The sequence below is a fragment of the Peromyscus californicus genome, unplaced genomic scaffold, assembly GCF_007827085.1.
Source record: "Peromyscus californicus insignis strain IS unplaced genomic scaffold, ASM782708v3 Scaffold_14__1_contigs__length_90479793_seg_2, whole genome shotgun sequence".
Lineage (NCBI taxonomy): Eukaryota > Metazoa > Chordata > Mammalia > Rodentia > Cricetidae > Peromyscus > Peromyscus californicus.
In genome coordinates, this window is record NW_026294436.1 from 73,557,727 (window position 1) to 73,571,000 (window position 13,274).

The 13,274-nt window shown below is 41.0% G+C and overlaps 1 protein-coding gene across 1 annotated transcript in view; it reads left to right on the forward strand.

Moving 5' to 3' along the window:
* Ush2a (usherin) overlaps positions 1-13,274 on the forward strand; it is a 706,426-nt gene that overhangs the window by 478,733 nt on the left and 214,419 nt on the right. Inside the window, exons 41-43 of the mRNA XM_052737975.1 lie at positions 3,537-3,871; positions 4,773-4,895; positions 13,000-13,163. Of these exons, the coding sequence (XP_052593935.1) occupies positions 3,537-3,871; positions 4,773-4,895; positions 13,000-13,163 (622 nt within the window). The remainder of the gene's footprint in view (positions 1-3,536; positions 3,872-4,772; positions 4,896-12,999; positions 13,164-13,274) is intronic.

A 13,274-nucleotide genomic window follows, 5' to 3' on the forward strand; every position in this document is an offset into this window, starting at 1 on the left:
TTTGGCTGGCATACAAACTTCATTCAAGGGAAATTAGTGTAACCAAACAGGAGGGAGTTTTGCAGCTTAGAAGCCTCTTTTGTGTAAATACACACATGCTTCCATGGACTCAGTCTTGTACCACTGCCAAGAGCCTTGGTACAGTAGCTTGCTCACCAGAGCACAAAGCAGAGGCCATTTGCATAACAGCAAAGTTCATCTGTCGGAATTATTACTTGGATCTAGGCTGTGTTCTCTCTTGCCAATGAAAGGCAGACACTCGGTGATGCTAGATAATTTAAATTTTTTGAAGAAAATTGTTTAACCCACAAACTAGAAATAACTTTATCCTTTTTTTAATTTAGTCTTTAAAAATTAAACACCCAAAATAATCTTAATTATTTTCGGCCTGAGAATTGTTAAAGAAACACAATTCTAAAATTTTGGTCAAAGTAAAGCATATGGAATTCAGTTGATTTAACACTAATAGAATTTAATTTTTACATATAGCATATATGATATTTATTGTATACACTGGAAAAATCATAAGAACTTGCTTCAGTCAAGTAAAAAAAAAAAAACAAATCAAACAAGCAAGCCTAGAATGAGTCATTACAGAACTGACTTAATTCTGGAAGAGTTCTGTGGGGCCTTGGCACGGTGATGTTAGATGGCATGTGTCATGGCATACATAGTCCCTTCAAAAAGGCAACAGCTACACCACAGACGTTCTTCTGATTCTTTCTACCAAAATTTTAAAAACTAGGCATCAGCGATCATAGTGGATCAGAAAAGAAAAAATAAATACATGCATGATTTCAGAAGATAACAAGGTACCAGTCTACTTGAGTGGGTCAAGGACCCCAGGATCCCAATATCTGGGAGGAGGAGTTAGTTGGCCTTTATTTCCCCCTGTGAGGGATGGACACTTGCATCCAGGAGAGGGAGGCAGGTATACATGTCCTATCAGGTAGCTAGGGAAGGTTTGATCAGCTTGACTAAGGGAGCTAAGTCTCATGGGTCATCACCTCAGGCCCACGAAAACCATGGAAACCCCAGGTCAAGTTTTGTTTTGTTTTTTGTTTTTGTTTGTTTGTTTGGTTGGTTGGTTGGTTGGGTTTTCAAGACAGGGTTTCTCTGTGTAACAGCTCTGGCTATACTGGAACTCTGTTTGTAGACCAAACTGGCCTGGAACTCACAGAGATCCACCTGCCTCGGCTTCTCAAGTTCTGGGATTAAAGGTGTGTGCCACCACATGGGGCCCCAAAGTTTTTAGAAAGATATTGAAATATAAAGGTATGGCAACCAAGTGATAACTTTGGCCCTCACACCTCATCAATTCCCATTTTTTAACTAGAAAATGAAATTTACCAGTGAAAAGAAGCATGAGGAATACTGGACTAAATCTAGTGTTTCATGTAGTATATTTAAATATTGTTTAAAGAACACAATTATGTGTTTGTATTATTGGCTCATATTGTACTTGGAAATGTCTTAAAACTTTACAGAAAGTGCATTTTCTAGTGGGGTTGCTTCTGGTAAACAAATACATGCCTGGAAACAGTGACTCCTCTCTGCAAGGACAGATTTGAAAATCAAAATTGCAAATGGATAAAACATTCATGAGGAATCACAGGATAGTCATTAATGCACGGGTTAAGAAAGCCATTCAATATTTACCATGCACTACTGTTCTAAGTAAATTGTCAATAATATTAACAATGACAATATGTTTCACTTCTCACATTCATGGAAGTATATTTATGAATATCTCCTTTTGACACCAAAGAGAGAGTAGGGCCAAAATAAATAAATAAATAAAGCCCCTCACCTCATGGAGCTTGCACTGTAGACAAATAAATGTAATAGATGCCTGCAGGTGGCAAGGACTGGGGGTGGGGAGCAGAATCAGGTTAAAGATATATAGGAAGTACGAGTCGGTGGTGGTAAATGACGGAAGGCGTTGAGCGGCTGTCTCACCGATCTTAGTGCACGTTGTATTGCTAGTAACAGGCCAACTTAGGGTTAGAGAGAAGAGCTGTGCTGGGCTGTTGGTTTTGTAGCTTCCTGGATAAGGGGCTCCATCCAGTGATGTGCTTTCTGTGAGGAGCATCCTAAAGCCGTGTGGGGCCCCGTAGGTTGAGAGACAGGAATCCTGTAGTTTCCTATGTCCCCGCTTTGGTCTCTCCCTGTTATAAAGCCACCAGCATTCAGTCATCATTGGGCTGGACCATTTCCTTTTAGAAAGTTGGTAGACAGTCTCTACTAAGACTGAAAAGGACAGTTCAATAAAGGTATAGAATAATTTCATATTTGAATAGCTAAAATTTCTGAATAAAATATTAGCAAATTGAATCAAGCAGAATATCAAAACAATAATATAATGGGACAAATCTGATCTGATTCCAAAAATGTAAGGCAAGTTCAATACCCTGCCATCCATCAACATGCCTCTTACATCAACCAATGAAGAAGAGAGCCGCTTGTATTTCCTTTTTAACCCAAAAGGACTTATGGGCTGCAGAAATGACTCAACAGTTAAGAGTACTTACCATTCTTGCAGAGGGCTCCAGTTCCCAACACCCACATCAGGCATCCCATAACTACTTATAATTCCAGTTTCATGGGGTCCAACATCATCTGGTCTCCTTGGGCACCTGAACTGGTGTGGTGTACATAAACTCACACAGGCACACACAAAACAAAAACAATCAATAGTTTTAAATCGTATTATAAGATTTGGAAGCCACTTCTTAGCAAAATAAAGAAAGTAAAATCAGACATGCAGAAATCACCAAATTGTGTATTTGTGCAGCAGCAACAGACCTTCTTTTATGGAGCCTTCAGGGGCCTCTAACCTTGAACCTTTGTCCACTAAGCTCTAATAAATGTAGGCAGAAGTGTCCCACCTGATACGATGGAATTCATAAGATGTTATTTTGTTTTCTAATGTTAAATTCATTCAAACCGAACGATCCTTTGATTGCACTTTTAAAAGCTTTCTACATGTTTCTACATGTTTACCTGAAACTAGATCTGTTAAACTATCCACCAGCTTCAGAAATTCCATTGTGAATCTCAGAAAATGCAAATAATGGTCACCCATCCCAGGCTTTGTAAAACAGCCTCTTTGACCCACAAGGTAAAGCAAGGAGCCCTGAGTTCAATTTAATTGAGTTATAAATGTGCAAACTCTCAAGTCCTCATGCTGCCTTGTGATGCATGTGGATGTGTGAATTTCCTCCCTCCGTGTGTTTGCCCTGTGTCCTTCAGCACACCCACGGTGGAAATGAATCACCATGGTGTGTATTAGTCTGACAGTCTTAGAAAGCATCACAGCTAAAAGTCAGGCTCAGGAAGCAGCTCCCACTCGGTTCCTAGCATTCAGCTCATTGACCCCCGTCCTTCATTACTGTCTAGTGTACAGAGCTAAGTTAAATGTAGGCCTTCAGAAAATGACTTTAGGGCGAATGAGGCAGGCAAAACTCTAGACTTTGTGAACTTCAGTTGCTCTGTTCCTGTGTTGTCATACTAATGCTATTGGTCTTTTATTTCAGGTCACCTGGAAAGCCCCACTTATCCAGAATGGAGCCATACTGAGCTATGAGATCCGCATGCCCGACCCTCTCATCACAATAACCAATGTGACCTCCATGGTGTCCAGTCATCTAATCAAGCATCTCATGCCTTTTACTAATTACTCAGTCACCATTGTTGCTTGCTCTGGAGGTAATGGGTACCTAGGAGGATGCACTGAGAGTCTACCTACCTCTGCTACTACCCATCCAGCCCTGCCTCAGGAACTGGCCCCGTTGTCCGCTGTTCCGCTAAGTGAATCTTATGTTGGGATTTCTTGGCAGCCACCATCCAAACCAAACGGACCAAATTTGAGGTAGGGAAAGTGGTTTTGCTCTGGGGTTTATTTTAGCTATATCATTTCAAGAAGGAAGGAAGCAGGATTTTATTAACATCTCAATATAGAATTAATTGTGTACTGGATACCATACCTACTCCCACAAATTCATAATAATTATACAATATCCCTCTGTTCTTAACAACTGTATAATAGAACATTGTATGTCTTGATTTAAATGGAACCAAGGGTGCTCATCAAGAAAGAGTAAGTATCACGTTGAGACAGACTAAAATCCTAACATATTTATCTCATAGCTAAAATTTCCCTTCATTATCCTGCTCTTTTCAAAAAGTACTTTTATTCTGTTGGCAGCTCTGGTGCATGTCCTGTGTAACACAGTGGGACAACTGTGTCTCTGAATTATAAACTTAACCCTGTGCTTGTTTCTCTATCACCACTGTCTACAGACTTGTGAAGGATGTTCTCAGAGATAAGATGGAAGCAAAGAACTGCGACTTTTAAAATAGCTGTAGAGCAGCCAGAACTGAATACTTGGCAGAGAAAACAGTGGATAATATCATCATGGTTTATACAATTTTGATGGAGTCTTATGAAATAATTAACTTGATAAGATTTGTATAGTCCTCTTTTGTGTGAAACTTGCAACAAATATTGAGCAAATCTGACACAGAAATCTAAAATGTCACCATTCCCACTGGTGATCAAAAAAAGTGAGTGTAAATGATCATTTGCAATTAACAGACTGTATGATAGTTAAGCCAGGAAAAAGAAGTGTTCATCTTGAAAGATTTCATAATTGCACTAAGGTATTATTTATGCTTTCATGCATGTCACACAAGTGCTGCTAACCTACCTGAATCTCAGTAATAATGTTAGTTGAGACAATCATGATATTCCTGCTTGTCTTTTGTTTTAGATATGAGCTTCTGAGACGCAAAATCCAGCAACCACTTGCTTCAAATCCCCCAGAAGATTTAAATCTGTGGCACAATATTTATTCAGGAACTCGGTGGTTTTACAAAGATAAGGGTCTTAGCAGGTGAGATTACAAAAACTATAAAAACAAATGCTGGCATTTAGTTTGGGGCATGTTGAATAGTTCAAAGTACCCCAGCGTCTTCATCGTGTGAACCTGTTATCAGTCACGCAGTAGAATATGTTCAGTTATTATCTGTGGCATTAATCATCGAAGTGTAGCCGAGGCATGTGCAGTGTTTGCCATCTCAACGGCGTGCTTGAAATAAGCCTTTCAAGTCAAACTTGGAGATGTGTGAGTCCCAACCTACTGCCGCCTTTGTCACAGCTCTATCTAGACATGAAACTTAGTAAAGGAATTTGGAAATATTGAATACACAGGGAACTGTGGAGATCAGTGGGTGCCTCCTGTACATAGGGTTTGGGGAGATAACGGGTTATAAGTCACTGAATTAGTGAGACTTGAAAGAGTTGAATCTAGAGTTTAAAACATGAGCCAGTAGGTGATACCCGCAAAAAACACATACCACACGATAAAGTTAGACCGAAACTTTTTTTCTGCTAAGGAAGCAGCTTTGTGAGCTGAGGCGAACCCTTCACCATCTCTGGGGCTCTACCTGCATCATCTGTCATTCTGTGCTCCCTAAGGACAGCGGGGAGAATTCCCGTCTCTGGTCTCATTCCTCATCAGGCCCCTTCCTCCCATCAGAATCAATCATTCTTCAGGTCTTGGCTAGAAGGTTCTTCCTCCAGGAAGCTGCCTGTCCCCTCTCTCGCTGGTCTGAATATAAGTTGAAATCAACATTCTCATGGCAGCTATTTCTAGAAGGACTGTGCAGATAAACAAAACTCTATTCTGGGATCTAAGTAGACATGTGAGGCTAAATGTCGGGGATATTTTTTTTTTCCACAGTGGATCTTGAATTGGTGGTTTCTGTTTTTATTCAAAAAACTGAGGGACTGGAAACTAAGCTCAGTTGTGCTTGTCTGACTTGAGGGAAGCCACAGGTTCAATCTCAAGCAAGGAGAATAATTGGGGTGTAGAGGCAGGTGGTAATAAGAGGATCAGAAGTTCCAGGTCCTCTTCAGTTATCTAATAAGTAATTGCTTATACCCTCATAAAGAGCTTGGGGTTAAAAGTTGGGACCTGTTTTCTGTTTCTTGTTTGTTTGTTTGTTTTGTTTTGTTTTTTCAAGACAGGTTTCTCTGTGTAGCCCAGGCTGTCCTGGATCTCCCTCTGTACACCAAGCTGGCCTTGAACTCAGAGATCCACTTGCCTCTGTCTCCAGAGTGCTGGGATTAAAGGCTTATGCCATCACCAACTGTGTTTTCTGTTTCTTAACATTCAAAATATATGGCTCAGTCATCTTAATGTAAGACCATTCCTTTCTTTATTGGTCTACCCCCTGTAATTCCAAAAATGTTCAGGTTACTTTTGCTCAAAGTAGGCCTTCTTGCCAGCCTGAGAGGAAGCTGTAAATTAGCCCTCAGAAGGGCTCAGGGTTTTACTGATAAAGGGGATAAGTGCGTACATTGTTTGCTCAGGTACCGCCTTCATCTACCCTGACAGCAGCCAGGGCTCCCCTTCCCGCTGGTGACTCACAGCTCCCAGCACACCATGAAAGAACCAATGTTGTCCCCTGTATTGTGATACCATAACGAAACTTTCCCCTGGACCTACCTAGGTTCCCTTGGAATCTGGGGGAATTGCCTCTGGGACCACATCCCATCCCCCATCCCACCCCACCTCTGGCTCCATAGATACTAAAAACTGTGGATGCTAAAGTCCTTGATGTAAAATTGTGAAGTATTAGCATATAACCCACCACAGGCTGGCATGTGCTTACATCATCTCTGCACTGCTTACAATGCTTCGTAAGGTGTAAAGGCGAAGAGTTGTTGTGCTGCATTGTTTAGGGAACAAAACAAGAAAAAAAAATGGTTCAGTACCAGATGCTGTTATTTTTCTAAATATTTCCCATTCATGGTTGGTTAAATCTGAGGATGTGGAACCCCAGGGTACAGGAGGCTGACTTTGTTTATCCTGTTGATTTATTCATTTGGCTGTTTTGTTGTTGTTTTTAATTGAATCCATCTCCTTTTAGAAGGCATACATAATTAACTGTTCCCCCCAAATTTCCCTGTTCCCTTTTCTATTTATGTAAATAAACAGAACACTGAAGTGTTTTTTCACACTTTTTAAAAAATATTTTATTTTATTTATTTCATATGTATGGGTATTTTGCTTGCATGGATGTCTGTGCACCACATGCATACAATGCCCGTGGAGGCCAGAAGAGGGCATTAGATCTTCTGGAAATATAGTCGCAGCCATTGTGAACCACCATGTGGTTGCTGGGAATCAAACCGAGGTCATCTGGAAGAGCAACTGGTGCTTTGAACCCCTAAGCCACCTCTCCAGTCACCCTACCCGATGCCATCTTGTATTTTTATCATTATAGATGCATTTAGAGCAGTGTTTAAGTGACAATTCTTCTGATACAAAATATATAGCAAAGAATGATGGGGCCTCCCTTTATAAATATAGTTATAAAATTAGAATGAAGTTGGAGTTATTACCTTGTTCAAGTGGCCTGTTTACTAAAGTGTATGTGTTAATGCAGAGAACAATAATTTAAGCAGCAATGGCATATTTTTCTATAATATTTCTATATCCTGAAGTCCAGGACTCTCTTATAGTAATTTTGTCTTCTATATCTTATTATGGAATGCAGGTTATCAAGCCAATTATCCAGATAATTTAATTCAAATAAAAATACCTTTTGTTTTTGCAATCATCTTAGGATGGGTCATTTGTTAGCATACTTCCTTGTTCCCACAAGGATGTGAGGAACTGAGCTCCAGCATGTCACACGAGGTCTCTCATATTCATTGTGTGAGACTATTCAGGCGAGCTTTTGGTTGTGGCAGAGATGAGGAAGACTTAGTTCAGGAAGCAGCTAACTAGACTGCATCTTTAAGAGCATCATCATTTATAGCAGTGACAATATTGAAACATGAATTCTGTTGGGATGTCAATAAAGTTGACACAGATTTGATTTTGATGAAAATAACCCAAGTCATTCTCAGCTATATTGAAGAGTTTTATCAGGTAACCAGAGAAGTCAGAGCTTTTCAAGCTATCAGCCTGTACACCTTTTGAGCCAAAATAGCAACATATCTTTCACTGGACAATTGCCTCCACCAGACTGAATACCACTTGACATCAAGAGCTAGACCAAATCACACCTCCTCATTGATGAGGTTAAACTTTTATGGTCTCAGTGGTTTACATCCAAAGAGAAGGGGGAAAAAAGAGTAAATTTTAGATGAACCAAGTCTAAATTTTCTCATTTCAAAACATTCCCATGAGGCTAGCGGGTAACTCATTGAGTAAAGACCTTTCAATACAAGCATGAGGACCTGACTTAGATCCTCCAGAATCCATGCATAAAAACCAGGTGCTGCAGCCTGTGCCTATGACCCCAGCACTAGAGAGATAGAGACAAGAGAATCCTTAGGATTTGTTGACCAGGTAATCTAAATGAATGAGTTCCAAATTCAGTGAGCAACCCTATCTCAAAAATTAAGGTGGAGAGAAACTGAGAAAGATAAACAATCAATACCCATCTCTGGCCTCCTCGACCCCCAGCCCCCAGGGTTCACATGGAGTCACACAGACAACAGGAAACATGCCCCTAAGAGGTTGCACATGCTCTGGCTCCAAGAGAACAGACAGCAAGATCCTTATTCTTTGTGTCCAGCAGGTGACTGCTAGCATTTAGGAAATAAGGTTTGAATAAATGAACGAATCAGTGGCTGAAGTGGTGTTGATCACTACAGCAAATGCTATTTGTTCTTGGTGTATTTTTCCCAAAGAAGACAGTAGGGATCATTTTTCTGTTGGACACGAATATGGTTGGGTCACTAACCTAGTAAACTACATGTGCCCTGAAATCTGTGAGGGTGACTGATTTAGGAACTGTGAAACACCTGTTCATGTCCTACAAGTAACTGATAGATAAGCAGATGGGGCCTGCATCAACCAGGCAGAATCTAATGGGTGCTGTTTTGTTTTTGTTTTGTTGTTGTTGTTGTTGATGTTTTCAACTAAACAGAATTTATTTTTTCGTTTGAGTTAGAACAGCTGGACTTTGAACTAAGAATTATTACACAGTAAGATTTTTAGCCTATGCTGTTTTGCACAAAGGAGAACGTCATCATTGTATTGTCACTAACAGTCTACATTTGCTCCTGGAATGGATCTTGTTATGAGTATATGGTGTCGCCTGACCTGTTCTCCTTGTGTAAACTTTATTTTGTTATTAAGTGGAATGTGCCATGTGGCATCAGCAGTTCACTGAAAAGACAATGTAGAGAGTGCATAGGAAAGCTGCTTCCATCCAACTAACTCATCCTGCTGTCTGTGCAGGGGTGAAATGTGAGCCACACAGTTGTGTAGACAAGATACAAGAGTACACCATTACTAAGTCAAGTCTGTCTTTGCTGGAGCCAGAGAGCTGGCTCAGGGGTTAAGATGTGTAGCACTCTCGCAGAGGGCCTGAGTTAGATTCTCAGTACCCATGTTAGATACCTCACATCCTCCTGTAACTCTAGTTCCCTGAGTTCCAACACCTTCTCCAGAACAGCACCTGCACTCACATGTGCACACACCCACACATACATGCACACACACACATAGAAACACACATACATACACACACATATATACATAGTAAAAAAATAAGTCTCAGACTCACAAGGTTGAAAGTACAGACATAAAATACAGGGATTTAATTTTTTAATATGTTTTGCATTGAAAACTGCAATTTTAGTTTTTCATTTAGTAGGAAAGAGATTTTTATTAAAACTTAGAGAATATGATGCTGAAAAGATGGCTCAGCAGTTAAGAGCACTGACTGCTCTTATAGAGGACCTAAGTTTGGTTTAAAGCAGCCAACTCAGGGGGCCCAGAAATGCATGTAACTCCAGCTCCTGGGGATCCAATGCCCTCTTCTGGCCTCTAAGGATACCTGAAAACACACATACATTAAACATCTTCACAATTCTTTCTGAAAGTTATAGCAACAGCCAAAGGCAAATATGAATGCATGCTGAGCTCTCAGTCAAGGGAAAGAATGTATATTAGAAAGACCGACTCCTCAGAAGTGACCAAGAGGGTCTTCTTCTCAGTCCTGGTGTTCCGTTCGGTTGTTAATCTCTAACACAGAGAAAACATTTAACTATTGGAAATAAATGTACCATAAAGGCAGTTCAACTTGAGAAGTTTTAGTGCTATCTTAAAAGCCCACTTTCCAATAGCATGTATCTATAGGGTCCATGCCTTCTGTCCTTCTGTGTTCCATCTAGTGTGTGTGCGTGTTCCATCTATTTTATATATGTGTGTGTGTGTTCCATCTATAACATATATGGAATATATTATGTATCTGGAATACATATTGCCTGATCTACCTAAATTGCATACTACATAAAATTATAAAATTCCTACAAGTATCATAGGAGGAAGGCCCTCCAAAATTTGTACACAAAGAAAAATATTAGTGCTATTAGCTTGACACAGTAAAGGGCTAAAACCGTGGTGTCATTTGGAGCCACAAAGGCTGTCAGTTGTATCATAGCATCAACATGTGGAAGAAAAGCTCCAGTACTGTAGCAGAAAAGACTATGCTTCTAGTCTTCAGCTAAAGGAATAAAGCAATTTTATGACTTGAAATACAATTATAAGTATTTTACCCAGGGACAGAGCTAATGAAGCCAAGGTCGCTGGTTCAATTCCCACGTGAGCCATTAGCTTCCCTTCCTTCTATTGTCTCAGACCCAACACCCTCTTAACCCTGACTCACCACCCTTCACATTCATCCTGGGGTCACAGAGGAAACCAGGCAGGCAGTCTGGATGCAGAATTAAATCGCCCCCTCCCTTCAGCTAGAAAGGTATCAAAGGTCAAGTCCCAGTCATATGACATCATCCCAAAAGGGGCAAAGCAGATTATCCCTGGATTGTTATTGTTATTATTATTATTACTTTCTCATCACACTGGCAGTACCCAATGCTACAGCCCACTGGTTCAGAGCATCTTCAATCAGACTGCCTGCATTTGAATCTCAGCTCTCGTGAGGAGTTCAATGACTTGGACAAGCTACTTAATGCTTCCAAGCTTATTTTCCTCACTTTCAAAATCCATACTATAATAGCACTTTATAGAGTTACTTGTGAGGAATGGATGTGTGATGCCTGTAGAAATATCAGGGCCACAGGAAATTACTGTGGCTGTTGACTTTTGGTTGCCTTGGTCCTGTAGGCTGGTTGGTTCTTGGTGAAGAGCACATAGACAGGTATCTTCCCAGGGTTGCTAATGTCACATTCCACAAACTGGATGGCTAGAAACAACACAAGCATAAAGGGTACTCTGTTCCAGTTCTCATAGTTAAGGTCACCAAACAAATCGTTTGCAAGGCCAGGCTCCCTCCACGGGCTTCAGAAAGTGGCGTCTTTGCCTCTCCTAACTTCTGACGGTCCCAGCATGTCTGTGCTTGAAGGAACATCACTCCTGCTAGTCCCCCTGTCCTCATGTGCATCGTCTCCTTGCCTGTGTCTGGCATCGAAAGTTCTCTCTGTTCTCTTACAGGATAGCAGCCATTGTATCGAGAGTGCTCCCTGAGCTGGGTGACCCCTTCTAACTCGTTAGATAGACAAATACACAGCTTGATAATGTGTCTCTTTGGGGGGGGGTAGTAAATGATTCAATCCATGAAATGAAGAAAGGGAGGGAGAGGACAAAAGACAGAGCTCTGGGAAGCAGGAGGAAAGGAAGAACAGGCAGGCAAGGAATGAACACCCAAGATGGGGATGGTGCTGTAGAGCAAAGAAGCATAAACTTCCATGGTAGCTCTTGTTTAGAGACTTAAACCAATAAATGAGCCTCCATCCCCCCCCCCTCCACAGCCCTCTGAACCATTCATTATCTGTGGCTATAGCAGCAGCAGAGTAGCATCCTTTACATGACTGAGGCAGAACTCCAGGAAAATACCTTTGGGTCCTAAGTGAGGGATAATGAGAGGCAGACAGAGCTCCACCTGGAGGTATGAAAACACTCTAAAAATCCTGACTTGACTTTGCTCGAGCCATTTAGTGAAGTTTCTGGAAATGGCACTCTTCCCTTTGTCCTGTGACCAGCTAGGGCTATGACATATTGAGACTTTGGGCCTGGCTGTGAAGGTTTCAGAGGCTAGATACCCTGGGAACACATAATGATCCCACATTAGAAGAAGATTTGAAGCCAAAGTTGGGACAGCCACTTAGAACTCAATGTGTCTAAGCAAGTATCTCCAGATTATACAGATTGTTGTAGAGTTGGGGCCTGATTTTGTCTATAAATAGCATTTTCCTACTTAGACAATTTAGAACCAAAAAGATAAAGCTACAGGGCTCCTGCTTGAAAGAACCAGAGATGAAGAATTAACAATTTAACATGTGCCCAGGAAGTGCCTATCACACTGTGTGTCCGTGTTTCTCCTCTGATGAAGTATGGCTCCATTCCCTCTATATTGACTCAACATGTACACACTGGGGCCGGGCCACCTCGCTGTCACCAAACTCTCAGAGGAGCAATCTTGTGTACTCTGCTCACAATTGAGATTTCATTTAAGCATTTATCTGCCAGCCAATGAGATGCTAGGGACAGAGAAGAAGTGTAGGAAGAAAAAGATGATGGAGTCTGATATTTGAAAATGGATGAGTTTCCCTAAAGAAGAGCATAAAACTCCCTGGATGGTATTGGGACAGGAAACTGGCAAGCTGCCAGCCCTGTAATTACATCTCGGATTGAGCCATAATCCTCACTGCTTCTGAAAACAGTAAGAATGAGGAAAATGATAACCCGAGTTTACTTAAAAGACTGACATTTGCTTACGGCTTCCAAATCAAATGTTTTCCTGACACTCTGGTTGAGGATGGAGAGTTACGGAGATAATGGTACGTTTGTGTCAGAAGAAAGGAAATAATGCATTTCCCAGAAGGAAAAGGAAACTGAACATTTTGTGGAAAGGAACCCTGTATTTTGTGAGAAAAAAAAATAAATAAATGCATTTTGTCTTCTATAGAACATAACTTATATGCTTTTTTGTTTATTTTGATAAAACCTTCAGGTTTACATCGTACGAATATAAGCTCTTGGTACACAACAGCGTGGGCTTTACGCCAAGCCAAGAAGTGGCAGTGACCACCTTAGCAGGCTTTCCAGAGAGAGGAGCCACTGTCACCGCGAGCGTCCTTAACCACACAGCCATAGACGTGAGATGGGAGAAACCAAGTAAGACACTTTGCATGTCTCTCTTTTCCCTGAGTTCTAGCACTCGCGTTACTTTTCTGGTGCTGTGATGAAACACCGTGACCAAGGCGACTTAAAGAAGGAAGTGTTGAT